This window comes from Penicillium longicatenatum, assembly GCF_028827895.1.
Source record: "Penicillium longicatenatum strain IBT 33135 chromosome Unknown contig_3_segment0_segment0, whole genome shotgun sequence".
Lineage (NCBI taxonomy): Eukaryota > Fungi > Ascomycota > Eurotiomycetes > Eurotiales > Aspergillaceae > Penicillium > Penicillium longicatenatum.
The window spans coordinates 2068713-2095971 of record NW_026643121.1 but is presented as its reverse complement, the minus strand read 5'-3'; the positions used below and the strand labels follow the sequence as shown (position 1 = coordinate 2095971).

The 27259-nt window shown below is 48.1% G+C and overlaps 12 protein-coding genes across 12 annotated transcripts; 6 read left to right on the top strand and 6 right to left on the bottom strand.

Moving 5' to 3' along the window:
- Positions 1 to 335: 335 nt before the first annotated feature.
- Positions 336 to 1621, top strand: N7484_006148 (cytochrome P450; the record flags this gene model as incomplete). Its single annotated transcript, XM_057116566.1, has 4 exons — positions 336 to 456; positions 504 to 521; positions 733 to 1466; positions 1526 to 1621. 4 exons carry the CDS (start codon positions 336 to 338, stop codon positions 1619 to 1621), a joined length of 969 nt encoding a protein of 322 aa, XP_056972449.1.
- Positions 1622 to 2606: 985 nt separating this feature from the next.
- On the top strand, positions 2607 to 5018 carry N7484_006147 (putative GTPase activating protein (Gyp3); the record flags this gene model as incomplete). Its single annotated transcript, XM_057116565.1, has 1 exon — positions 2607 to 5018. The coding sequence occupies one exon, from the start codon at positions 2607 to 2609 to the stop codon at positions 5016 to 5018; it is 2412 nt and encodes an 803-aa protein (XP_056972448.1).
- A 657-nt stretch (positions 5019 to 5675) lies between these two features.
- Positions 5676 to 7233, top strand: N7484_006146 (choline transporter-like family protein; the record flags this gene model as incomplete). The annotated part of the gene is made up of 2 exons (XM_057116564.1): positions 5676 to 5825; positions 5887 to 7233. 2 exons carry the CDS (start codon positions 5676 to 5678, stop codon positions 7231 to 7233), a joined length of 1497 nt encoding a protein of 498 aa, XP_056972447.1.
- A 280-nt stretch (positions 7234 to 7513) lies between these two features.
- N7484_006145 (uncharacterized protein) lies at positions 7514 to 8311 on the bottom strand (the record flags this gene model as incomplete). The annotated part of the gene is made up of 2 exons (XM_057116563.1): positions 7514 to 8173; positions 8231 to 8311. The coding sequence occupies 2 exons, from the start codon at positions 8309 to 8311 to the stop codon at positions 7514 to 7516; spliced, it is 741 nt and encodes a 246-aa protein (XP_056972446.1).
- A 1140-nt stretch (positions 8312 to 9451) lies between these two features.
- On the bottom strand, positions 9452 to 10348 carry N7484_006144 (uncharacterized protein; the record flags this gene model as incomplete). Its single annotated transcript, XM_057116562.1, has 1 exon — positions 9452 to 10348. One exon carries the CDS (start codon positions 10346 to 10348, stop codon positions 9452 to 9454), a length of 897 nt encoding a protein of 298 aa, XP_056972445.1.
- A 1337-nt stretch (positions 10349 to 11685) lies between these two features.
- On the bottom strand, positions 11686 to 13154 carry N7484_006143 (uncharacterized protein; the record flags this gene model as incomplete). The annotated part of the gene is made up of 4 exons (XM_057116561.1): positions 11686 to 12535; positions 12594 to 12702; positions 12754 to 12892; positions 12954 to 13154. The coding sequence occupies 4 exons, from the start codon at positions 13152 to 13154 to the stop codon at positions 11686 to 11688; spliced, it is 1299 nt and encodes a 432-aa protein (XP_056972444.1).
- Positions 13155 to 14157: 1003 nt separating this feature from the next.
- On the bottom strand, positions 14158 to 15012 carry N7484_006142 (alpha/beta fold hydrolase; the record flags this gene model as incomplete). Its single annotated transcript, XM_057116560.1, has 1 exon — positions 14158 to 15012. The coding sequence occupies one exon, from the start codon at positions 15010 to 15012 to the stop codon at positions 14158 to 14160; it is 855 nt and encodes a 284-aa protein (XP_056972443.1).
- A 1214-nt stretch (positions 15013 to 16226) lies between these two features.
- On the bottom strand, positions 16227 to 17766 carry hasB (MFS-type transporter hasB; the record flags this gene model as incomplete). Its single annotated transcript, XM_057116559.1, has 5 exons — positions 16227 to 16392; positions 16453 to 16737; positions 16786 to 17110; positions 17167 to 17525; positions 17585 to 17766. 5 exons carry the CDS (start codon positions 17764 to 17766, stop codon positions 16227 to 16229), a joined length of 1317 nt encoding a protein of 438 aa, XP_056972442.1.
- Positions 17767 to 18812: 1046 nt separating this feature from the next.
- On the top strand, positions 18813 to 21001 carry N7484_006140 (uncharacterized protein; the record flags this gene model as incomplete). The annotated part of the gene is made up of 3 exons (XM_057116558.1): positions 18813 to 19124; positions 19262 to 19581; positions 19642 to 21001. 3 exons carry the CDS (start codon positions 18813 to 18815, stop codon positions 20999 to 21001), a joined length of 1992 nt encoding a protein of 663 aa, XP_056972441.1.
- A 375-nt stretch (positions 21002 to 21376) lies between these two features.
- On the bottom strand, positions 21377 to 23212 carry N7484_006139 (uncharacterized protein; the record flags this gene model as incomplete). The annotated part of the gene is made up of 7 exons (XM_057116557.1): positions 22945 to 23212; positions 22230 to 22891; positions 22122 to 22177; positions 22008 to 22056; positions 21755 to 21944; positions 21564 to 21667; positions 21377 to 21515 (listed from the first exon to the last, which is right to left on the bottom strand). The coding sequence occupies exons 1-7, from the start codon at positions 23131 to 23133 to the stop codon at positions 21377 to 21379; spliced, it is 1389 nt and encodes a 462-aa protein (XP_056972440.1). The 5' UTR covers positions 23134 to 23212.
- A 531-nt stretch (positions 23213 to 23743) lies between these two features.
- On the top strand, positions 23744 to 24895 carry N7484_006138 (uncharacterized protein; the record flags this gene model as incomplete). The annotated part of the gene is made up of 3 exons (XM_057116556.1): positions 23744 to 23805; positions 23913 to 24363; positions 24413 to 24895. The coding sequence occupies 3 exons, from the start codon at positions 23744 to 23746 to the stop codon at positions 24893 to 24895; spliced, it is 996 nt and encodes a 331-aa protein (XP_056972439.1).
- A 705-nt stretch (positions 24896 to 25600) lies between these two features.
- On the top strand, positions 25601 to 26916 carry N7484_006137 (uncharacterized protein; the record flags this gene model as incomplete). The annotated part of the gene is made up of 4 exons (XM_057116555.1): positions 25601 to 25741; positions 25795 to 25858; positions 25983 to 26552; positions 26606 to 26916. 4 exons carry the CDS (start codon positions 25601 to 25603, stop codon positions 26914 to 26916), a joined length of 1086 nt encoding a protein of 361 aa, XP_056972438.1.
- Between the last annotated feature and the right edge of the window lie 343 nt (positions 26917 to 27259).

Below are 27259 nucleotides of genomic sequence, written 5' to 3'. Positions count from 1 at the left end.
GACGTGGCCCATGGGCACGCAGAGGCAAGTCTTTACAGATTGCATCAAAAGTACGGAGACTATGTCCGATTGGGTCCAAACGTGGTCAGTGTCTGGGATCTGGATGCATTGAAAATAATTTATGGAATCAACAAGGGATATCAAAAAGTGGGTGATCAATCTGACTATTATTTTACCCGAAATATATTCACGCCACTAACCTTCCAAGTGGGCAGACTGAATTTTATCATGTGCAACAACAATTAGTCAATGGCAAACCAACACCTACGCTGTTTACTACCACGGATGAGGAATTTCATGCTTCAATTAAGCGGCCCATCTCGGCTGCCTACTCTATGAGCGCATTGACCGAGTTTGAGCCGTTTGTTGACAAGACCATTCAGACTTTCTTTGCAAAGCTGGATGAATTTGTCGCACAGAACCAGATCTGCGACATCGCCTCTTGGTTGCAATACTGTAAGTGGCTCCAGGATATCAAAGTACCCGCTGACTTGTTCGGGCAGATGCATTTGATGTTATTGGTGAGTTGACATTCAGTAAGCCACTCGGGTTCTTGGAAACTGGGGGTGATGTAGGTGGGATCATCGCTGCACTGGAACGCATGCTTGACTATTCTGGCAAGGTTAGTGTCCATTCTCTCTCCGCCATACGCGTGCTCAATAGAATCAGATTGGTCAAATACCTTCTTTGGACTATTTGTTCATCAAGAATCCCCTGCGACAGCTTTTTCAGGGGGGTCGACGGGTGCTGTAGCTCGCTTTGCGCGTGCTCGACTAGATGAACGACTCCGAGAAGCATCCAACGAGAAGAATGTCAGCGGATTGTCCCAGCCACCACATAGGGATTTCTTGGCTCGCTTCCTAGAGGCTAAGCAAGAGCACCCGAAAATCGTGACAGACAATCAGGTGTTATCCTACACGATCAGCAACATGAATGCCGGCTCCGATACCACAGCTATTTCACTTCGAGCAATCCTTTATTACACGCTGAAACATCCCAGAGTTTCGAGAAAACTAGATAATGAGCTCAAAGTCGCTTACCAGGAGAATCGGATCTCCTGTCCAGTCTCCTGGAAGCAAAGTCAAGAGGAGTTACCATATCTCGATGCCGTGATCAAAGAAGCGCTCCGCCTGCATCCGGCTGTGGGTCTGCTGCTGGAGCGTGTCGTTCCCGTGGGGGGACTCCAGCTTCCCAATGGTGGACCGTTCTTACCTGCAGGAACAGTTGTCGGCGCCAATCCATGGATTATACACCGGCATTCTTGTTTCGGTGAGAAAGTAGACTCATTCATCCCTGAGCGATGGCTGCAGATGAACGGGGAATCAGAAAACGAGTATCTAACCCGGAAGCAGCAAATGCTGCGAGCTACCTTTACGTTTGGGTCTGGGCCTCGGACGTGTATAGGGAAGAACATCAGTCTGTTGGAGATCTACAAACTTGTGCCGTCTCTCTTTTTGACCTACAAGGTAAGCTGAGCATTTTTTGGCGAGCTGAGGAGTCTGTTCTGACTGGGCTACTGCGATAGATCACTTTGAAGGATCCGGAGAAGGAGTGGACAACGGTTAACGCGTGGTTTGTGAGGCAGAAGCACATGGATGTGCGGTTGACCCATCACAATTAAGCTTAGTCGCGAACCGTTTTGACGATAAGGTACACTGAACTTGTTGATACATCTACGTTTGAAGGCGATATATTCGAAATTGGTTGGGTAAGATGTTTGTGCTTGATGTTTTTCCAGATAGCTTGGATCCTGTGCACTTATTATGCAGTTAATTTAATTGGGCTCAAGAACTGGGTTATTCCGAGATTAAGGGATTGTGAAGGGGTCCATGGATATACAGCGGGCGCACCCGATCCCCACTCCAACATAAACATGACCCTGAGAACATTGCCTAGGATATACCCGTGAATGAGGCGAGGGTTTCTGTGAATATTCAATAAGGGAGAATCTAATGCAAGAAATCTAGAAAGTCCCATGGCCTCACTGCATAAAAATAATGTGTTGGGGAAGCAACCAAATCCCGGACGATCCGTTTGGTTGTACTCCGTATACAAGGGATCCATGGGCCCGTTGTGCATGCAAAGAACAATAGAGTGGATGCTGTACAGCTCGACTATACGGATTCTGCAGTTCGTATCCCCAGAAACAGCGGCAACGAAACCTCCCAAATGCCAATAGACAAGTCAGCTTCGGCAAATAGACTTTGAAAACTTGAAACGCCCTTGCCAATCTACGTCATGTGACGCTAAGCTAGATCAGGCGTCTGTTGATTTTTGTCTCAACTCAAGTGCTTCGTCCTCATTCCAGTCCTCTGGCAGGCTGTCTCGCTTCATATTTCTTTTCCCCGTTGGCTTGGTGTCGCCCTTGTCATTCCTTTCCTGACACCCTTTGATATCCCTGGAGTCATTCGCTCGGCCTTTCGTTGAATACCATTTTTTTTTCTTTTCGCCCGTCGTGTACAACGTACACACTGATCTACACGCAACGACCAGCTTTCCCACACTCTATTCGCCACTATAGACTAGTTTTAACGCTTTCACGGCTGTCACTGAGGTCTTTTCGTCACAACAAATGTCCAGCGGGAACTGGTTACTAGCTCGTGGCCATGGTCACAGAAAATGGAAGCTCGAGATACCCGCCTCCCTTTGAGGAATCTGAATTACGCGGTCGCCGAAAGATCGCTCATCCGGCGCGATTGGATCCTCTGAAAATCGATTCACGCGCACCACGAACCGCCAGATCGACCCCGAGATCATCTCCACGTTCTCCCAACTCGATATACGATCCGCGCTCTCGTTCGCCCGTTCCCCCATCAATCCATACCGTCTCAGATGACCGACCGTGGCTTCCAATGTCTCTCCGGGCAGGCTCCCCGCAGGAGATTCCAGAAGATTGGAGGGCGAAGAGATCCGTCGGCTACCCTCCCCCTTTACCATCACCCGACCGACAACCCCCAAGATTTTACCCTCGCGATAATGAACCGGACTGGCCGCCACCACCTCGCAAGGCCCCGCCGGCCAGGGGCGGCCTGCGCATATCCATGTCTACATCTAGACTGCACGGCAGGCGGCCGCGATTGCAGGAATTCCCAGACCAACGCCAAGAGCCCAACGCCCATGGTCTACCGCTACCGCGTTTCCCAACCAAGGGGCGTGCGGATGATCATACTCTCCGAACCAGTTACAACTCTGCTATGACTTCCCGATCTAGTATCGAACAACACAGTGGCACAGAGCGCAGTAGTGTTCTCACGAAGAGCAGTTCGATCACCGATCTGTCCCCAGATACACCCGATGCCCCTTACGGCATGGACGAGGGCATGAGCGTGGAAGATGCGATTTCTATGTACCTCGATGGCTTCAGCGATGTCACAGAAGAGCCTGGATCCCCCATGTCTCGAGCTGACAGCAAAGCGCCCTCATTAACTCCGCCCCCATCTCGAGATACGCATTTAGACGGCATTCCGCCCCCGAAACCAATTTTGGAGGATATCCCTCCAATACCTCCATTACCGCAATCGACATTTCCAGAACCCGTGTACCTGGAACCTAGCATAAATGCGCCTGCTGTCCCAGAAACCCTCTCAGAAACTCCCATTGAACCCGAAACCGCTCCATCCGAACACCAAGAAACATCGCCTTCTCCCTCGATGCCTACATCACCTAAACCTCTATCCTCAGATCAACCATCAAACCTTCAATCCGTTCATAAACGAGAACAATCTAAAATCTTTATTCCCGGCCTCGTCCCTCCACCCCTCATTTCTGAAAATGATACAAGAGACGAGTATGGGTTCCGCAAGGCGACACAGTACGTGACTCGGGAGCAGTATGACGCCTGGAATGGCCCATATTCCAACTATACCGCCCACCGGAGACAGAAGTGGCATGCCATGCTCCAGGAGCATGGGCTTCCAACCACAAATCCAAGCACATTTCCCGCACAGTCGAATAAACTAAAGCGTTTTGTGCGAAAAGGCATTCCCTCGGAGTACCGGGGCGCGGCTTGGTTCTGGTATGCTGGCGGGTGGGAGCTTCTGAACGCCAACGTTGGTCTGTACGATCAACTTGTGGCAAAAGTTATGGCGTCGCCCACCAATGATGATAAAGAGCACATTGAGCGTGATCTTCATCGAACCTTTCCCGACAACCTTCATTTTAAACCCGAGTTTGTTGATGCTGCTGAGCAGGCTGGAAGTGGCAATCCAACAGAGACTCAAATGATACAATCCCTTCGTCGGGTGTTGTATGCTTTTGCCCTCCACAACCCAAAAATCGGCTATACTCAGTCACTCAATTTCATCACGGGCATGCTTCTCCTCTTTTTACCAGAGGAGAAAGCGTTCTGGATGTTGCACATCGTGACCTCGCTATATTTGCCTGGGACACATGAAATTAGCCTGGAGGGCGCAAACATTGATCTTTGGATCCTTATGGTTTTGCTCCGAGATACGATGCCGGGCATATATGCCAAGATCTCCAGCATGGGTGGAAACCCATCTGGTCGTAAAACCCCACCACTGAATGTGAATTCGCGTTTACCAGACATCACTCTGGGCCTGACAAACTGGCTCATGTCGGTCTTTATTGGAACGCTCCCTCTGGAAACCACCTTGCGGGTCTGGGATACTTTCTTCTATGAGGGCTCAAAAACATTCTTTCGCGTTTCGTTAGCTATTTTCAAAGCGTGTGAGCGGGATATCCTGGCTGTTTCGGATCCCATGGAGGTATTTCAGGTGGTGCAGACTGTGCCCAAAAAGTTGCTAGATGCCAATACTTTGCTCGATGACTGCTTCTTGCGAAAGCATCGAGTGGGCCAAGGTCGAATTGAAGAACTTCGAGCTGCACGCCGCACTGCTGTTCGTCAAGAGAAGATGCGCCGGTCGGTCGCTTTCAGTAAGGGTGAACTCAAGCCAGCGACTGACGATTTCCCTGTTCATCGTCGAAACAACCAACCGGGCCTTGAACATCGGGTCGCCGACTCTTGGCGCAATTTGAAGCACCATGCATTTCGATAGTCGATCCTGAATCTCCTGTGCCGAGTTGGCCAAGACCGTGTCTGTTGGCATACCTGCAGGTCTGGATTCAGGTGACCGGAATAGGCCAATTAGGATCTCTGCACTAATTCATGTAATCATAATCATCCTTGTCAAGTTGATAAGGCCCATTGAACTTCCCCGCTAGGCGGGGAAATCTCCTTGCATTTTTGGAAGGCGTCGTGAGGGAATCAAAGGAAATCGCATCATTCATCGCATATTGGAATACACATGGAATTTACACAAGTTTTTTTTCTCTTTTCTTTTTTTTTCTTTTTCCTTCAGCCGTGTAATTAGGACGTCCAGGCATTCAAATTATAATGCTTGGCGCTGAAAATTGGGTTTGACGCTACCGAGTATTTTCAAGGGTCCTGAACCCTACATGGCCGATCATTGGGCCGATCATGGTTCCTACCGCGATGCTGCATGTCGTCATGGATTTTAAAGCGGTAACAAAAGCTCCTTGCTTCCAACCCCCTTTCAGCTTCTCTTTGAATCCCTCACTGAATTAATCTTTTTTTTATTGTATCTTTTCCCCACGGCATGCAGCTATGAGTGGGCAAGCCGCTAGCTACTACAACCCTAACCAGGGCTTTGATGCTCAGGGTCAAACCGGCTATACTAATGGCTACCAGCAAAATGGAAATTACCAACCGCCAGCAGCGGAGCCCAAACCCCCCTCCTCCATACCCTGAGAATGCAGCTCCACCACCGCAGTCCGGTCAGACCTTTGATCAAGCCTTCAAGGTCGACGGACCGAAGTACAACGATATATGGGCAGGTCTTTTGGTACGTTATTAGTTGTCTACGAACCCAAGATAGAACAGCAGCTCACCAAAATTTACTACAGCTGATCGCAGTCTTCTTGGGATATGTTGCCGTGTCAGGCTTGACCATCCACTCGTACGCCGTCCACAAAGGGTTCAGTGGAGGAGGTATCTACAACTCTGGCAATGATTTCTCATTGAACACCAATACCCTTGTGCTTTTCATCTTCGTCCTTTGCGTCGCCCTAGTCTTCTCCTGGGCATATTTCATGGGTGCGCGCTACTTCACCAAGACCTTCATTTGGGTCACAGGCATTCTGAACATCGTCTTCGCTTTTGCAACGGGGATCTACTATATCGCACGCAAGCAATATGGAGGCGGAATAGTATTCCTGCTCTTCGGTGTCTTCGCAGTTATCTGTTTCATCAGCTGGATTCCGCGTATTCCATTCACTGCCTTTATGCTGCAGACTACTATGGATGTTGCCCGAGGCTATGGAAACGTTTTCCTCGTTAGTGCGCTAGGCGGCATCGTGACTGTCGCTTTTGCAGCATGGTTTTCTGTGACCCTGGTCTCGATCTATGTCGCATATGAGCCTGATTCCACTGGTACAAATCCAGCTTGTGTGAACGGCGGCTGTAGCACGGCGAAAGTGATTGGTCTGGTGGCTTATGTCACCTTTGCCATGTATTGGTTCAGTGAATGGGTTAAGAACACGGTGCACACTACTATCGCCGGAGTGTACGGGTCCTGGTACTTCTGGAGCGCATCCGCGGGCGGCATGCCCAAGGGTGCGACTCGCGGCGCTTTCCGTCGTGCGACGACCTATTCATTTGGTAGTATCAGTTTTGGAAGTCTCATCCTTGCGATAATAAATATGATGCGCCAGGTGTGCTCGATCGCTCAAAGACAAGAAGCCGCACAGGGTAATATTGTCGGGTCGATCTTTGTCTGGATTCTGGGATGTTTCATCGCGCTGCTCGACTGGCTGGTTACATTTTTCAATCGCTACGCTTTCTGCCACATCGCTTTATACGGAAAGCCTTATATCCCGGCTGCCAAGGATACATGGAAGATGATGCGCGATCGTGGTATTGATGCCCTGGTACAGGACTGTTTGATTGGCCCTGTCTTGACTATGGGCTCTACTTTTGTGGCTTACGTCTGTGCTTTGCTGGCATATCTGTACTTGCAATTCACAAAGCCGGCTTACAACGCCGATGGGGATTTTACTGCCGTCATTATGGCTTTCTCTTTTCTAATTGGTCTTCAGGTCTGTCAGGTTTTCATGACGCCAATTGGAAGCGGTGTCGAGACAATCTTTGTGGCAATGGGCTGGGATCCTCAGGTCATGATCAATGACCACCCTGATATTTACTACAAGCTGGTGCAGCTGTACCCACGTGTGCAGCAGGCCATCCACGCTTAAGGCTGCACATTGAAATACTGCAACACGATTGCGGACTTGGCCGTTCCTTGTCAAACATACATCATCAATACACGAGTCAGGATTAGGAAATATTCAGTACTGAATTAATTGAATGTTACGTGTTCCATTGATCATTACAATTTCGATCTTTAAATAAACTGACCCCAAACACCAATATGAACTCCCAAATAAGACCGTTAAAATCCATACCGAAACGGACTCACATCATGGCTCAGTCACCAAGAAAAGAAGCATCCATATATCTACCTCAACCAATTCTTTACAGAGCAATCATCAATCCCATCACAGCAGCGACACCAAGTGCTGCAACACCACCGTGCACGGCAACCGTAGGCGCCGAGCCCTGGAAAGGACTGAAACCCTGCGCACTAGCACCAGAGGGAGTAGGAGTAGCGCTGTGCGAGCCAAAAGGCCAAGAAGCAGAAGAAGCACCAACAACAACACCGTGCGAGTAGGCAGGAGCCGAAGCAGCAGCCATACCGCCCATGCTGCTGCTAGCAGGAACCTGAACAGGGATCTGCGACAGATGCGAAGGATCAAAAGGAGTGGCACTAGGCTTGCATCCACATTCGGTCTTGGTCTCGGTCACATAGATGACACGGGGAACGGCCGGCTCGGCAGCACCGTGCTCGGCGATGGGAGGGGCGTAGGCACGCTTGGCAGCTGCCATATCCATCTCCAAGTTTGAGGCAGGCTCCATGGGCTTGCTGGCGTGGCGGGCTGGGGCCGCGACGCTGGATTTGGAGCTAGAGCACACGCTGCTCTTGAGGTCATCCGGGCTAATTCCTGCATCTGCGCAGGTGTCGATTGCTTTGTCGCTGATCTTGTCTGAGAGGTCGGTGGAGCAGATGCAGTCTGTATTGCTCTTGTTGGAGCAGGCCTTCATTGTGGCGACGTCAATGTCATTCAAGATGGCATTCTGTATCTTGTTAGGAGACTTGGTTTGTTTTTGTGATGTGAGCTGTGAAACACTTACGGCACACGCATCGATGTTCCCGAGGGTCATCTGGGCGGCAACTCCAGCGACCAGGAGGGCAGCAGCAATGAAAGAACGCATCGTGTTTGATTTTGTGGTTTTGTTTGGGTGTAACGAAGGACAGTCTAGTAAACGAATGTGGGAAGAACCGCGGCGCGACTCGGACGGACTCGAGGGCCATTTAAATAGAAAATGGTATTCGTGGTAAACAAGATGAATAACTGGCCCTTTCTGCATCCCTTGATCTCCTCGATCTGGTCGTGGTGATGGTCATGACGTGAAGGTATGTAGCTCTCTTGCCGTAAGTGGAAGGGGGAAGGCGCTCCAAGCTGTGTACATTAGCTTTCGCTGGTATCTGCTCTGGCGAAATTTGCTGTATACGTGGCTGTCCTCTGTCGATCATTTGGGAATGACACAAAAATGTGCTACAGTGTCATGTCTCTGGGGGGTGTGCCTTTCTGTATCCCTGGTGACCCTTTCCTCCGAGGAATGTTACTTGAGTGGTCGGGACATCTCCTTCATAGACTATTTTGTTTGTCTTCGTCCACTTCGATTATATGTGAACAAACCAAGATCTGCGCTTGAAGTAGGATTGTTTACGAGACAAGAGACCTATCGATATGCCATGCATGTATCCGATTTTTCGGACGATTATCTGTACCTAAGTCTACCTAGCTAGCAGAAGGCTTTATCGGAATTGGATCTAGCAGCCTTCCACAATATAGAAATGAAGCTTTTTATAAAATCTATTAATATACACAGAATATCTGCATGTGCTATTTATGTATGATCATGCACCCGTGGATAACTCATTCTCAAGGTTATGTGGCAAATCTCTGGTTGACAGCAACGTATATGGAATGATCTACAGTCACGACCATGTCCGGGCCATCGCGGACCTCAGTATCATAGGTACCTAATTGGTGGACTGCAGGTGGAGACAAGCATCGATAATTCCCCGGTCAGCATTGAATATTGAAATTGTTGTTCAAATGCTCCGGCGTTTATATCCACCAATGCAGTCATCTTAAAACTGGACACATGGGCAGCTTGAGGGGCACTTTCTACTTTGACATCATTTCATTCTCCGATTATGTTAAATTATGTTCAGGGTGGTATATATACAGGTGCAAGATACTACAACCAACAGTCACGGACTAATATCAAGGCCGTGGGGGTATACAGTAAAGAATAGAAAGAAAGAAAGCACCATGGTCCTCATTAACCCCGTCGACCCTCGGGCGTACCTGGCCTCGATGTATCACTGGAAAGAGGCCGTGTCTCAACAAAAGAAGCAGGCAGCTCCGCAACAAAATTCTTGGAATCTGTCTCCTGAGGCTTTTGATCCGGAGTAGATCCCACAGCTTCAGCCACACCGAAATTTTTATCCGCAGTATATCCGTCCATTTCGGCAACCTTTTGGTACGAGTTTCCGTCAACTTCCTGCGGAGGAACGATAATAGTCGTAGCGTGTAGTGGCGGTGTATTTCCCCCCAAAGCCGGTTGAGAGGCTTCATGTGCAGCATCTTCATTTTGCTGTTTTCTCTTCTTTTGAAGCAGCCAGAACATAAAGGCCGCCGCACCGATGCCAGCTGCGCCCACGACTCCGCCGACGACACCACCGGCAATAGCTGCGGTATCTGTGGACGAGCCTTTGTTCGATGTATCGGGCGAAGGCGTCCTTGTGGATGACCTCGAGTGGAATGGAGTCGAACTGACAGGCGCGGAGGTCGCTTTATCTATTTTGTCTGTTGTGGCCGTAGCCATTGTGCCTGAGACATAGACGTTGATCCAGTCGTCATCCACAAAAGAAGGGCTGACAGCGGCAATAGTGGGATACTCTTCGTAGTAGCTGCTATAGGTAGGATCGAGGGTAGAAGTCGCCTCTAAATAAAGAGTTTCGATCGTCGCGGTCTCGGCACATCCATAATCGGTAATGGACAACTCGGGGTATATCCAAGTTTGGCAGGCTGAATATGTAGCATCCGTGCAATACGCTGCGAACCACCAATCTGGGTCGTTGGTTAGATTAGGAGTAGCAGATACGGCGTCGGCATCGTAGCATGTTGTTTCGTAGATACATAAACTTGGATCGTTGTCATCGCAGCAGCCAACCATGCCCGGGTAGCCAGAATCGGCGGTATGAAAGATGCATTGATTATTGTTTTGACAGTAAATGGAGTTGTCTACCAGGTAATAGCTAATTAGTCCAAGCTGGTGCGATTGGTAAAGAAGGCGTGAGCGTGCGTACATTCATCCCAAATGCCATCTATATAGCCGCACACACTTGCGGGTACCCATGACGTGGAAGTTGTGACTGGATAAAAAGAGCTGGAGTAATACTCAGTCGGAGTCGAGTCATCGGTATAATCTCGAGGCGTGACTTCGCGTTCAATTATCTCTGGTGCAGGTGTTGGCTCGGGGAGGTAGAGTTGAAATCCACTGTCAGCAGGCGTGGGATCAGGGCTTGGAAACCAAGATGCCAATGCCACGGAAGTAAAAGAAAGGCTATACAGCCCAATTGACCGTAATATAGACATCATGAAACGAGTGAATAGGGGTGAATTGGAGTCACACGCGATTCAAGGCCTCTGTGGACCTATATACAGAGGCTAACCATAGCCCTCAAGCCCCCTAATTGCTCATTATTTTCAATTCGACGGACAATTTGTGTCAGCCTCGTAGCCGATGCTCACTTTAGTTAGTCGGACAGAATTTAGTCCACAATTTGCTTTTCTCGTTTTCTCTTACTGGTGGGACGAGCGACTATCTTTCTTGGCAAAGGGTCGGGGCGTGGGGACTCGGGACAAGGCTGTGAATACGAGATTGAGGCACATCTCGGAAACACAAAAACGTGGGTTAATTTGGATAAATCTGATTAATTTCGCTTTAGCCAAGATGATCCTTCGATTCATCTTCCAATGCCCTTCTTGAGAAGCAACTGCCTAAGTCAAAAGAAAATACTGGCTCTCCTATCGCTCAAGGGTCCCGGACCCTGACCCACTTAGAGCGTCCTCGCTCAATGCAGCTTCGTCTAACTGAAACAAGTAAGAGAAACGACCGAGGCGATCAGACGGTGTTTTGGGCTAACGGAACGATAGTTTTTTCTACACAAAACGGGATCTCATTCCTTGTGCCAAAATTAGCCTGCATAGAGACTACATGACTCGAATTCATTTACAGAAGGGAGAGAAACAAAAAAATCTAGCCTCTGGATTTATCCTCCACATATTCATTCAGCAGGATGATTTAGAAATTGGGCAGTGGAGCTCACGATTTGCAGCAGCCCACGCGATCAGAAATATACTCGTTGAGAGCAAGAGATAAAAGAAACTATATGTTTATTACCGCATCTAGTAACTTTGAAGCCATATCGCTGAAGTACCTAATAGTCTAAGGTCATTCTAAACATGCAGGAACAGACCTAACACTGCCCTTGTACCTTTTTCTATGGATCAAAGCCTCGACTCTCCTCTCTCAGAAGACATTATCTTCTCCAGCTTGGGAATCCAATCTGCCATACCCTTTAATCGATCATTCATCGGCTGAGAAGCCCAACCCTTTGCAATCCGCGCATCATCATCCTTCCAACGCCGTACCGATCTGCTAATCCAAGGACCAACAGCAGCAGCCGTCTCCGAAGCCTTTTCCAGTGGTAGCTGGTGAGAGCCCGGAATAATCTTCTCTTCAACTTGTAAAGCCTTTACGCCACCACTCCCTCCAATTCCGGCGCCCGTCCTATTGAGAATCCTCTCGCGAGTTCTAGGCGCGGCAAAGGGACTACTTTGCCCCAGAACATATAGAACAGGAGGACGCACATGCTTGAGCATCTTCCATGCCAAGATTGGCTCGTATCTGTAAAATTCTGTGGTTGTCTGAGGGGGTCCGATGACATCTGGGTAGAGGAGATGGTCGTGGGGAGGTGAATCGGGGGTAGCTTCTTCGCCGACAGGTCTGTGGCTGGATGGGTTTGGACGGAGGTACTGTAGTACTTCTTGGTATTTTGAGCTGACCAGAGTTACTGGTTGGTCGACTTGGGCTGTACAATTTTCATGGGTGGAAGTGGGTGATGGAAGTTCGCGATAAGCGTGGAGAATCCATCGATCGAGGACACGCTTGTCCCATCCCTTATGCGTCTTTCTTGCCTCCTGAATAGCTGCTGCTTTAGATTTCCAGACGTGTCGTCTTTTGAGTGATATGACTGTCAGCAAGGGGCCTTTGCCTGTCAAAATGTCTGGTGATATGACGGGCTCCACAAGGCTTAGAGATGCGAATAGACGGGGATGAAGGAGAGACAGTAGGACTCTGGATGGAGGTTAGACTGATCGAAAATGGGTTATCTCTGCGCATTGGCGATACTCACAGTTGCCCTGCACCCATGCTATGTCCCACACCCACAATAGGCTGTGGCATCTCGTCACGGAACTTGTTTATCATATATAAAAGGTCACGGCTGTGATCAAACCATGATGCTTGAATCTGTTAGTTGCGTCAAGCTGTAATGTAGGATGATGAGTGCTCACGATCATTGCCTAGAGATTCCTCATTTGCAACACCGCTGGCACCGAGGTTTGCGACATCGGCGATCCAAATAGAGCGAATGCGATAGCCATCCTGTCGACTTCGATTGAGTAGGTCTTCCCATAGAGGCTCATATACCTCCTAACGTTCACTTTAGCCTAAATGTTTCTCAAACAAGGGATGTTGGAGTGGATCTGCTCACTTTTGGGAAGCCGCAGCCATGTGCTCCAATAATAGTCACGTCACCAGGCTGCGGGTTTAGGTTGTCGACTGGCGTATATCTCTTGAGGACAAGCTTGAAAGTGGAATTCGGATCCACAGTGGCATTGGGATATTCCCGAACATGCTGTCCGTCAATGACATGCTCAGTCACAATAAACGGGAGTTCAGAGATATCTGCCATATTATGCTTGCCGCAGCGCTGGCCAACGGTAGAGATATGAAATTTTTGACCTCGTTGAAACCGGGGCCAATGGAGAGACTATTTAAACATGTTAATAGCCTGCAAATAAACTCCAAAACATGGGCATGGAAACCCGGCCTTGCCGAGCCGAATATTCCGTGGATCCATTTCAAGCTCTCATCGTGTGTCGCTAGTTGTACTTGGGACTAGATCTAAGGTACTATTGGCGGCAGACCCACCACAACTAGCTCATGGTCAGCTGAAATCGCTTGTATAAGAGTTGTTTATCCCGAGCTCGGCAATGATTACCACAATTATGACAGGTGGATCCACCGTGCCAAACTTGACTAGTGGGGAACCGTGTCTGCGAACCACTGGAAACAGTGGAGAAGAAAAGTGGCTTGTAGTTGAAAGAAAAGTGGCCTGCATTGCTCATCTCTGCACAACGGCGCTTATTACTAATGACAATCCGGGTGAAACTACAGAATATTTATTGGGCACATCGAAGTAAACAATACCAGACTTCACTGCCGAAGCGCCTTGCTCTCCTGACATGGATCTCAACATCTACTTGAGGTATGCTGTCCACGGGTGCCTGAGCCCTATTTGACTATTGCTTGCCACCAAAGAATATAGTTTTGTCAACTCTTGTATTTCCACTTCGAGATCTTTGATTATTCAGAGCGAATTATAGCCAGTGGAAGTCCGGCAATCACTAAATGTAGCTGTGAGAGGGCAGATCAATTAAAAAGGTAGGTAAAGGAGGGAAACAGTCTATTTTTTGGACGGGAAGGCTAGGTAAGCTGAGAGGAAGAAAGAACAGTTCATGGGTTACATCCTAGTTACCTACTTTCTGCCTGAACCCTTTACGCATCTATATTTCTAGCCTGCTAGTCTACACTATGAGTTGCATCAATTTACGTACATGTCTCTTCGCACTCACAACAACAATGACACAACTTCCAAACCGATACAGTATGTTGTAAGGTGAGTCTAAATATTTTCACTCAGTTTCGTTGGCGTCCAAAAACTCCAGCAGCCTGTGCGCGACAGCAGATGGTTGCTCTTCGGGGAGGAAATGCCCGCAATTGTCAATAGCACCCCCGGAGACGTTGTTCGCGAAGTTTTGAACCAAATGAATCATCCCCGAACCGACGGAGCTAGCCCCACCCAAAGCTAAGACAGGGATATTGAGTGGTTTCTTTGCAAACTCCAGATTTTGTTTAGCGCTCGTTTCGAAAGCTCGATAATACTCGAACCCCCGGCTCATCGCTTCTGGTCTTGAATATGCTTTGATATAGCGTTCAAAATGATCTTCGGATAAAGCATCTGTGTGAACCGTCTTCAAATTGAAAAACCAGGTCAGGAGCTCCCGTTCACGACCGCGAGTCAAAATTTCAGGTAATTCTGGAAGCGCGTGAAATGAGAATTGCCAAAGACGCATGTTTGTCTGCTGATCCAGCGGAAATTGAAACTTGGGCATGAAACCCGGCACTGACGCGTCCAAGATGCTGAGCGATTTGATTCTTGATTGAAATTGAGCGGCCCAAGGATAAGCAATCCATCCACCCACATCATGGCCAACTAGGTGGTACGGTCTTTCCTTCACGGTATCGTGAATAGCTTCGGCCATGATGTTGCTCACGTTCGCAGTATCATAGCTGAGGGGTGGAAGCGAATCACCCAATCCCGGAGGGTCGAGCGCGAAAAACTGATACTTTTTTGAAAGGGGCTCAAGGATGCCACTAAAAGCCTCTGCTGTTTGTGGCCAGCCTGGCATGAGAATCAAAGGGGGGCCTTGACCGCCAACTAGAGCTCGTACTCCATTGAGGAGACGTGTGGCTCGCCAAGGTGTCATGGTATTTGTTGAATCCTAGGGCCTAGGCGACAGGAGAGAGCTGATGACTATCTGATGACGAAGTGTAAAAAGAAGGGAGGAGAGAACGGCTAGGTGCAGGAAAGCCTTATGTTATTGACGTTCTCATGAAACGCTAATTCCAGAGTGCGGACAACGGACCGGGACGCGCGTTCCGCCCGGACCGCTCTCCACCCGCCGCAGGTACGGTGCTATTAGACGCAGCGAGCTGTATATTTGTTTTAACGCGGCTTAGTCGCCGTAGGTATGAAGTAAAGCCACCAGAATGTCTGACTTCAGTGACCCTGAGGTCTCGCTAGCGCTAATGCAATCTACCCTACCTTATTTCGGCCCGATTTTCTAATATAAGCTTAAAGTTGGTGTGGTGGTACTATGAGAGTATACCGGTATTCTCCGCGAAAAGGTTTCTAGCCAAGTGATGATTCCCATACTCACAGATCAATAATATAAATGAAGTGCAGTAGTCTCGCAACGTCCTAGATGTGCAAATATCCAATCAGTAGCTGTGTTAGCAGCAGACACAGTCGATTCCGACAGCGGCAGCTCGGACCCGGACCCTGAGCAGACAGGAACTCGATCTCACTGATAGATGCCGGTGAAAGGTTGTTTGTGCTACATGATAAGTCTGGTGAATTGATTGTTACACATACCTCTGACTAAGTATCTCCCTTCTTTCCGCCAGTCAACTTCCTTTTGTCACCGTATCCATAAACCATACATCATGCGAGGAGAGATTCCAAAAGCATTGTTTTAGTTCGCATTTTGTAAAGTCTAACTTATATACAGCTCCAGTAGATACTCGTTCAATCAATCAACACCATATTGACATGTTGGAACAAAATCGTGAGAGTGCCTAGGTATGCAGGCGTTTTGCCCGTCGGAACCTTGCAGGAATATGAGCCCTCCAACACTGTGGTCCTAGCACCGTGGACCACAGTTAAGACATAAAACACCAAAAGCTACGCTCCCCAACGCGTATTCAGTCAATCATCAGATGCTAAAAATTAAAGTATTATCCTGTATGCCCAATACCCTCCCCTTGATGATTCTTGGTCCGTTCAATTGGTTGTGATGTTCGGCCGCGAGGCCTGTTTTGCATACACCCGGCTCCTTTCTCCTGAGTTAGGGGATTCACTTTCCAAATTGAGCAGGTTTGATTTGTGCATCAATTGACGACGTAGCGGATCGTCATAGGTTTAGTACCTCCATGTTCCGTGAGCGGCAGCCAGAACATTGCGAGAAACCAATAGGAAAACGAAACCCACAAACATGGTCACAATCGCAAATACTTGCATCCCCTCATAGGTCGAATTGTGTTGTTTCCCCAAGATAGCTCCCATGATGGGCAAACCAGTAAGACAGCTGCTAGATATCAGTATAGCTCAAAAGGGCAATCATTCAAATGAGCCAAAGAACACTTACGAGATAGCTATGACACCCTGATAAGTACCTATCTGTCTGCCCAGGGTTTCTAGGCTGCCAGATTTTGCGCAGCATGGCATCATGATGCTAACGAAGGCGCCACTGAAGAAGCCATAAGCCACTGCAAAGACTATGAGGCCGGCATTTGAAGAATGGTAATCGAAAGGCAGCCATAAACAGAGTATCATAATGCAGCTGAGCAAGGCGGACCCGGTTATGACATTAAAGTACCCCACCTTGTCTCCGATGTGCCCGGGGATAACTCTTCCGAAAAATGAAGCAGCACTGCCTTATGTCAGTTCTGCTGAGGAAAACAAAAGTGGAAAAACTTACTTCACGATAGCAATGAGGTAGAGGGCCAGCGAATCTGACATTCCCGACAATTGGGCCATGCTAGGAAGATAATCGAAAGGTGCCCACAATCCCCACATCACAAAATATGAGCCGATGGCATAGAAAGCAAAGCCACGATTTTTGAACAGTGTGAAGTCAATCCATGCCATTTCTGAGTTCCACTTCTTAGGAGGCAGTCGCGCAGTGACAAGGAAGAAGGCGCCAATTAGAATGATGCCTACAAAGAGCGCTGTGTAGCGCACCATGCCATTGAATCCCACGTCTTCCATGACTAGTTGGAGAAAGAATGGGAATATCACGCCCCCTGGTCATAATTGAATCAGCGCATGATAGAGGTCGATAGGAGGGTCTGCTACTCACCAATACTACTACCCGCAACTGTAATCCCCATAGCAAGGCCTCGCTGCTTGACGAACCACTGGCTCACGCATACCAAGCAGGTGGTAAAAATACCTCCAGCTCCAAGTCCATAACAAATACCCTGCGCCAAAATAATTTGATAGTATTCGGTGCAAAGACTCGTCATGCACAGTGAAAAGACGCAAAGAAAGGTACATGGGAGCATGACCGGGCGTGGTCCGTAGGTATCTACAATGCGACCGAATAGGGAGCCAGGAGCCCATATAAGAGCGAGTTGGATTGTAAAGATCCATGAAATGTCGGATGAGGTGTAGTCTTTCAAGAGAGTTTCTTGATAGGTGGTTTGGAAAATTCCAATACTGTGCAAGTTAGCGAAAGGACAGGTCGTAAAGCTTTTTCGTGAAAGGAAGGACTCAACGCGTTCAAGAAGCCCAAGGTAGCAAACAGACCTAGGGAACCACCGGCGCAACATAGCCAACCTCGGAGGCCACCCTCTGGCGGGAGAGAGTCCAGAGCAGGGCTTTCAGAGACGGGGGGTTGAAAGGCCTTCTCTTCATCTTGCGGGGTGCCGATGGGCGTCGGTATTGAGGATTCAGACATTATAGTGATTGTGATCTCACGTCTGAAGTGACTCGGCGGCGTTATTTTCTTTTCAAAAAAAAAAAAAAAAACCAGTTCGCCGCTTACAAGCAGAATACAAATAGGCTAATAGCACCATAGCTATGGGGGCAGGGTTGGATAGCGGCCCAGGCGGCCCAGGCGGCCCGCACGTCCCGGGCCGGTGCCCATCTCTTTGATTACAGTGCTTTAAAAGAGCGTCAGTGACTCACTCAAAGTTCAGACTTCTTTAGCAATGCACCAGCTCATCTCTTTGCAGAAATTCAAACGGCGATCGAACGGGGCGGGCCGGAGGCGAAGCCATTTTAGGCCGTAGATCCCTGGTATACGCCAATATGGATGGCTGACTAGTAGGGATCGGGTTAGTAGTAGTACGCTCAGCTGCTCCACTACTCGGAACCCTTTGAGACCCCTGGTACCATGCTGCCTTCCAATTCGCCAATCTAGAGGAGCGCGAACAAAACTTGGAGACGCTGAGTGGAGACTGTTGGCCGCTCATGCAAGTCTAGACGCTTCTGAGCCTTTTTGACAAGGGCCATTTGTCCACGTATAGCAATTAAGCGGTCAAGCTTCATGACATCCGAGTGCAGTATGAATAGTTGACAGCGTAATACTGGAAGCGCTTACAAGCTAACTTATAATATTTTTGGTAAGAAAATGGGCCAACGGTAAGATATGGTCAACATTACCACTAAAACTCAGGAAGCGGCAAAGTGTAAACCGTAGATCTTGCCTACGCTAGGAGGAGGGATCCACCTGATAAGGCCAATTTCCAGACGTCCAATCGGAACTGGCCAGAATGTATACCCTTTTGGGATACGTTCCGGCAGGGGTTAGATTCCATCTTCTCCTTGTAGAGGTAGAGAAGCTCATGCCATAAGCATCAACTATGCCAACCCAATATTAGTGTTGAAACGTCTGTTAAACAGACATGTTCTAGAAATAGTAGACGCGAAGCAATCTTGACCAAGACTCTAATCTGTAATATTTCTGAATACTACTTCCTTCTACCACTCCATCGCTCCACAATGGGCTCCATCCAGCCAGAAGACACGATGTTTTCTCCAGGTCCTCTCATAGTAGGAGGAGGCCCGGTTGGAATGTTGACAGCTCTCAGGCTGGCACAGCTGGGGGTGCCGTGCACGTTATGCGAAATGAGTACCGAGACGACACGCTGGCCTAAGATGGACAACAACAGCTGCCATACTATGGAGATTCTGCGTATAATGGGGCTTGTTGAGGAGTATCGGCAACAACCCGGGGCTATACCACAGCATAGCGAATGGGATACTATTTTTTTCAACACTTGCGGGCAGAAGAAAAAGCTCGTTAGTAGATGGGTATGTCTGTCACCCTTAAAAAAGAATTACGACTTTGAGAAGTAAAGAATCTTTAAGTCAGGAATCTTGTTCGATTTTGGACTTGCTTAAATGAAGTTCTAGCCTTCACACGTCATGACACTAACAACTTCTACTAGCATATCCCAAGCAACAATGAATACCGCGCGAAGATTCACGCAAATAATGATGGCTCACAGCCAGCCGAGCCGGGTCAGCGTTGCTCGCAGATAGTGCTCGAAGCATTCCTGAAGAAAAAATGCCTCGCCGAACCTCTGATTTCAGGTCACTTTGGGTACAAATTTGTATCGCTTGCGGAGGATGACGAAGGGGTTACTGCTACTTTCAGAGACACGAATAACCAGGAAAGGACCGTGAGAGCACCGTACCTGGTTGGCGCAGACGGTGCTCAGAGTAGAGTCAGGAAAAGCATCGGGATTAATCTCCCGGGGAGACCTCTGTGAGTGTTTTACCCATCAAAATATCACCAGCTAACATGGCCGTGTTTCTTTCTACCCAGCCCAGGGGCCTTTTTCATGGTTCACTTCCGGTCCAAAGAACTCACGGAACTCGCTCCATTCGGCAAATGGTGGCACGCCTTTGGCCTTCACGGCGGGTTCATGATTAATCAAGACGATGTCGATACCTATACCTGTCACGAGCCTTGCTCTGCTGATGCCGCAGCCATCAGAGAGCTTCAGGAACACCCCGAGGAAATCCCTTATCGTGTTCTTGGCAGTCTCGGCAAGCCCTACACATTCAAAATCGACGAAATCATGCTGGCTAATGCATGGCGCCCGAACTTTGGTCTCGCAGATTCCTACGTCAGTCGTCATGGACACGGCCGTGTGTTCCTCGCCGGTGATGCTGCTCATCGTAACCCTCCACATGGCGGTTACGGCATGAACAGCGGCGTAGAAGACGCCTTCTCGCTAGCGTGGCGCCTTTCAGCTTTACACAAAGGCATCGGTGGAAGCAACCTCATCACTTCATATACGAATGAGCGCAGACCGAACATGATGATGCGTCTCGAACGTTGTGATGCCCACATTGGAAAATTCACTCCTATGGTCATGCGTACCATGATGGCCCCGAACACAGACATTTTCCTCGAGGAAACCGAGGAAGGAGAGAAGGCACGGGCTGAGGTAGCAAGCCACCTGGACAGCGTGGGACCTGAAAACATCGACCGTGGAGTGGAACTCGACCTGAGATATTTGAATAGTGAAGTCATTGTGAGCGACGGGACAAGAGAGCCCAGATTCGATAACATGAGCTATACGCCAAGTACAAGGCCCGGTCATAGAGCACCGCATGTGTTCTTGAGAGATGATCAGACAAGCATTGTGGATCTCTATGGAAAAGAGTGGTCTTTAATGGACTTCTCAAGGATTGAAAGCGACTATCAAACAAACAATGATTACATCAGCTTTAATGACGAAGCACCGTCCCCAGTGGCCACATTCAAAGCTGTAGCCAAGGTAATGAAGATGCCACTGACGCACGTTCAACTGGATGCCAGAGAAAAGCATGTCAAGAATGTGTGGGAAAATTACGATTATGTTTTAGTCCGTCCGGATGGGTACGTCGCCTGGCGTGGAGGCAAAGAAGGAGCGAGGGATGAATGTTGCGAGCTCAACGCAGGACGGATCAGGAACATCTTGAGCATTGCACTGGGCTGGAAAACAGACCCTGGGTTTGTGGCGGGAGAGAGGAAGGAGTTGAATCTGGACATCAATTTGACAAGTATTCATGGCGTGAAAGATGAGCTAGGGGTTGGCGAGGGCCAAGGAGATGCGTTTGTGGGATTTGTCAGGGATGCCTCGGAGAAAGTAGGTGCCCATTTGATTCCTACACAACAGCCAATTCCTAGTTTCTGATAGAGAGTGCAATCTGTTGCTAAAATGATACGAAATACATTCATGGAAATCTGATTTTCGCTTGAACCGCCATTGCTACGTAAATGCATTCCGAAGCCTTAGAGTGCCTACAGACTTTTGGCACACTATATAACACCGAGAAAACTCTTGCCAGGTAGCCAAAGCTCGGCCAGTCCTGAGGCTAAGGGTATAATGAGCATCAGTTACAATATTATTGCGCATCTTATAAAAAAAAAGCGAAGTTGACTTGTTATTCACCTTCGGAAGATACATGTAGTTATCATAACGTCAAGTTAATTATTTCTACTCTTCCCGGATATTTCTGACACATTTTTTTTGTATTGAAAATTTCAATTACAGAACTCAATTACCCATTCAAAAATTTCCCTTAATCGCTTCAATTTGTGGTAGAGATTTTCCGTGAATGTTGGGCAATTCTTTGCCTTGAAGTACTGTCTCGGCTTCGGCTATCGCATCATATCCATATATCCATGGTTGGACAACGGGACATGTCCTGTTTGGAATCAGAAATGAATGCACATTGGGCTAGATTGACACGAACCATCGGCTAGGAAAAGCGCCTGTAATTTCTTTGTCGAGCTGTGATGTGAATATTATGTCTCGTGCTTCTTGGGCAGGGCCATCCTGCATGTGAAAATCATTTCTCTACAGCCAAGAGTCCCTGAAGTCAGTCTGTATACCTGAAACCTATAGGATGTGCAGCTAGAGCTTGGCATAGAAAAGGGTGCATACCTGCTTAAATGTTTCCCTAGCTATAGCCTCACTCCTTAATTTTCGAACCTTCTCAAACATGTGCAAAGCATTCGGGAGCTGCTCCTTCTTTGTGACGGATTTTAGAATCGTCCCTAGGGCTGCTCCATCCTCCATGGCCGAGTTGGCTCCCTGTGCAAGATATGGAAGCATGGGGTGGCAAGAATCACCACTGTCAGATGTTAATTGTGGCTCGAGACATTAGACATTATGGACATAACTTTGGTAGACTTACATCAAGACAAAATTATTGGCTTCATTTATCCACGACGGAAGCTCCTCCCCTGTAATACAATACTGTCAGTATACTGTAGAAAATGGCAATAGCAGTGATGTCGTGGTCTCTTACTATGCATAAGTTTCCACTTATCAACTCTGTCAACGTAGCCTAGAAGCTGAGTGAGACTTGATTTGAGTTAGCCATGAATTGCAAAACAAACGATCAAGCTCTGCATACACTGGATCCCAGCCTTCAAACAGCTGCTTCATTTCTTCGATATTTCCAGGTTGCTTCGTGATACCTGGAGGTAGATTATCTGGTACAAGTAGTACAAGATTATACATCTTACCCGCCCTCAAAGAGTATCCAACAGCATGGGATCTAGGACCAATCCAAAAATGAACTTCGGGATTGCTAACCCAGTCTCGTAATGCCGGCTCCTTGATTTGATCTAGAGAAAGAACAATTCGATATGCCAAGTCTCCTGTCGGCTTGGGCGGATCGGCAGTCCCTAGGAAACATTCTCGAGTTCGTGACCACAAGCCATCGGCTCCGACTATCAGGTCAGAGCGGTATTCATGACCAGAAATGGTAGTTAGCGACGGCACTGAAGGATCAACATTTTGTACGCGCTCGTTCAAATGGAACTTCACTCCTAACTGCTGAGCCCGTTCGTACAAAGCTTGCTGCAAGTCCACTCGATGTAAATCAACGAAAGGTACGCCGTATTTATTTCGAATTTTCTTATCAAAATCAACCTCACGGGCTAGCACTGCCCCAGAATACCGATGTACAGTTAACTGTGTTGGTTCAGCTGCCTGATACCACATGGTCTGAGGAAGGTCCCATATTTTGAGAAGGCGCGAGCCATTAGGAGTGACTTGAAGGCCTGCACCAACCTAAGTAAGGCAATGTCAGTATTCGCGAAATGAATTGGATAACGAGAGAATACTTCTGCAAGTTCCTTTGCTGCTTCTAGGACGGTAACAGAATGGCCGGCTAACGCGCACGATACTGCAGCGGAAATACCAGCAAGGCCTGCACCGACGACGATGATATGTAAACCGGTTATATCAACTGTCTTCAGAGCTCTAGAGTCAACGTCTTGGACAACAAGAATCAGGGTAATAACACGGACCATTTTCTCCACCTTCTTCTGAACGTTCGAAATCGTAGTCGCAGACGATATGTGCACTAATAGTAGCTCTCTGGCACACGAGCTGTATAATGAAAAAAAAAAAAAAAAAAAAAAAAATCCCCTAATAACGCTGCAGGGGGATCGGAATTTGGCCTTGATCACTGTCAGCGCCTCGCCGTGGACGTTGGTGGGGTAGACCTCATCCGATATTGCTTCTCGGAATGCCGTCTACGGGTTGAAAATTGGGCTTAAAGGAGCTAGACCAAAAAAAACTATGCCAATCCAAGTCTCTGATATGCCGATAGATTTCTACAATAGGGATCGGATCGTGCCAAGTAGGTGGTGCCACTGCGGTGGATAAGGATGGCCCCACATGCCAGGTTGGGAACGAGACCAATAGGAACACTGAAGTCGTTGAATCTATGACTATCCGGTGTTTTAGCTTTCTTGAGGGCAAAGCAAAAAGTTACAAGATAATAATAAAGATAGTGAGTTGGCGTTAAGCTGGTTTTTCGTTTTTCGGCCACTCTAAAAATCATTTGTCGTGCTCTCTAATCTGCGGACTTGGTGGTTTCACCCTCTCCAGCGCAACTTCACTTCTCCAATTCACAAGATGGGTCTCCTTACCCCCTTTGTGCCCTATCACTCGTCTGCTGGGTCGAGTACTATTCGAAAGTGAGTTAAACATGAATCGGGCCACTATTGTCGATCCTGACCCCCCCAAACAAGAAAGTTAGGAGCTACTCACATAGTTCCTTCATGCTAATCACCACGCATTGCAGATTTGGTGGTCTCCTTACAGTCGAATGGTTGGAGCCGCCTCCGGGTCGAAGCTTTATGATGCGTCAGACTTACAGACTGGACGTGGAAGGACCTATCCCTTCCACACTGCGGAAGCTCATTGACAGTCCCCAGCGGCCCGATGGCCCGGCAATGCACTTCCATCGGTACCAGAACGAGTTTTTCCACGTCGAGCATGGCATTTGTGTGGCGGAAGTGGATGGCGTATGCCGCAATCTTACCCCCGAAGACGGAGAGGTATCTCTCCAAGCGAACCATATCCATCGTTTCAGCATCCACCCTGATTCAGGCGAATACATGACGGTGTTACTGAGTGGTTCAGACGCGGGGATCGACAACCAACTTGATAGAGTTTTCTTTGAGAACTGGTATGGATACTGGCATGATGCACTGCTCTATGAAGGAGGTCTTGATTTCATTCAAAAATTACAAGTCCGTGTTCTTATCTTCGTGATTCGAAACAAGCGCTGATTGATTACAGATGCTTGATGCAGGTGGACATTATACCCCAGCGCCGGCATGGATGCCGTTTCGACTTTTCTTCGGATACTGGACTAGTGTGGTTATTGGCCGGTGGCTTGGGGGTCTGCTAGGTTACAAGCCATTCTTCAAAGAATACACGACGGATTGGGAGTTTGCTGTGACAAAAATGAAAAGCTCGTTCTGGACTCGGCGATTAGTGGACGACTTTTGGGGCGCCAAGGAGCGCTGGGATAGAGAAGCAAACCTCTCTACTGGACCTAAACCGACCAATGCGGAGCTCCAGTATCTCCTCGAGGATGTCACAGCAGCCACGCGAGCTGCCAAGGCTAAGGCTGCGGAGAAGGGCTTGACCAACGGTACACATGGTAGTGGAAGCAATGGGTTCGTTGGAGCTGATGAGATATCTAGAACAGAAGGGGAGAGTGTCATTGGTATCTCCTCTGGGTTGGAATCCAAAACCCCTCAGGCTCGGAAGCGCTGAAGTATAATTCACGAGTTAGTTGATGTCATTCATCTCCTTATTAAACAGAGACCTATGAGAGCTAGTAAATAGAATAACCGGCAATCAATTACCCAAAGTCGACACTCCCTGAGATCATGTTTATGACTGCCACAGACAAGCACTCATAAATCGTCTTCTGAAGCGCAGAGCCTCGAGCTCGAAGTAAATTTCCAGCACGAGCTCTTCCCTTGACTAATGACATTGGTCAGTCAGTTAGCTACACTGATTTTGATGTAAATACGAATATACGTACTTTGGCCCTGCAGGACCTAGCGGCACGCAGCCACCCAAGCCTGATTGGAAGGGATCATCCGGCCCGTACCGCGTGCCCGCCTCGCCGCTCCCTTTCCCCTTCTGGAATGTCTCCTTTCGGAATATCCCCTTGCGGAATCTGTGCTTGTAGCATCTGCTTGTTTTCTTTCTCTAGAGGCAGATAGTCGGAATTATATTTTCCCTGTCTGGTACGTTTGCTTGACATCTTGTCAGATTTTACGAGATTCCGATTGGTCACATTCACCCCCCAGACAGAGCTGCATATACACAGCGAATACTTATCGGTCCACCAATTGGAAAGGCATTCCAATGTATTCCATCATGATGCTATTAAGAGAGAAGACTTCCTGCATTTCTCTACTCAGTCAAACTTTTGGAAAGCTGCTCTGAAACACAAAGTAAATCTACACAATGGAAAGCTTGATCACGAAGATACAGCAGGAAGCTGCTTCGGCCAATTATGTCGAGCGCAAAAAGCTTCTAGACACTTTGCGGGACCTGCAATACAGCATCGAAGCCCCCGAAGATGCCATGCAGAGAGTGATACACATGGTATGCTTCCTAAACCCGAGCAATTATCTTCAAAGCTAAATCAATTCGCCTAGAATCTTCACTTCGCTTCAATCCGCACAGCTCTTGACTTGAACCTTTTCAATGATCTCATTGACAGTGCAGAGCCTTTGACTATCGATCACCTAGCAGCCAAGCACTCCGCAGACCCTTTGCTTCTCGGCAAGTACCAAATTCCAGCCAATCAAAATTCAAAATGCCAGAAATTCTAACTTCAAGACAGGTCGTATTCTACGGTATCTGGCGTCACTTGGAGTGATCAAAGAAACTGGCAGAGACACCTTTACTGCGACACCATATACATTCAATCTAGCAAAGCCCGAGATTCAAGCCGGGTTATATGTCTACTTTGACATGTGCAACCAAACATTTGCAGAAATGCCCCGTTACCTTGCGGAGACTGGCTACAAGAACCCTACCAGTTTCACAGACGGGATCTTCCAAAGGGCTTACAAAACTGACTTGCACACATTTGCCTGGGTTCATGGCGATCCGGTAAGAAGTGCTCACTTCAATCACTTCATGAAAGCACAACGGGGGTCCCAAGCCAAATGCTTCGGCTTTTACCCCTTTGAAGAAGAAAGTAAGGGCTGGCCATCGAACAAGCCCCTGTTTGTGGATGTTGGTGGCGGCGCTGGATATCAAACGGCCGCCTTCAAGGAGCAATTCCCGAATCTATCCGGTCGTGTGGTTTTGCAGGACTTGCCGGAGCCAGTCGAGGACGCCAAATCAGTCGTTCCAAGTGACGTCGAGCGAATGGTGCATAATTTCTTCGAACCACAGCCCATCAAAGGTAAGCAAATAATAAACTCAGAGTTATATTTATTGAGACTGATTAGAATACAGGTGCCAAGTACTACTATTTGCGAATGATCTTGCATGACCATACAGATGAGAATAGTATGAAGATCTTGAGTCATCTAGTACCGGCTCTGGAGGAAGATTCTCTTATTTTGCTCGATGAAATGGTTTTGCCTACTGAGCATGTGGACGAAGCGTCTACACAAATGGATCTGACAATGATGACGTTCCATAGCTCGATGGAGCGGTCGGAGGAACAATGGGCGAAGCTTGTAGGAGCGGTAGGACTGAAGATCAAAAAGGTGGTCATGTATGCGCCGGGTTTCAATTTGGGGGTTGTTGCATGTGGGCTCTGAGTGATCACGGTCCCATTGAGGACTTGATTGAGATAATTTGAATGTAATTTCAGAGCTGCTCATTAACAGAATCTATAAAATAACCGTGTTCTCCGTAGCCTTACAAGCACACTAGACGAAAAACAGTGGAAATTAATTAAACCGGAAGCACTGGCAGGATAATGAAAAGGTTTACGCTCCTCCGTTCGCCTCAATATTCAACCTGCAATACTGACAAAGATTGAGCTCTTCCTTACCTATTCGACCTGTCAACACCACAAACATTAAAGAAATTTACAAGATACTGGATATGGCTAGGACATAGTTGGAAATATTCTACAGTCATGATAGTACAATTTCATCA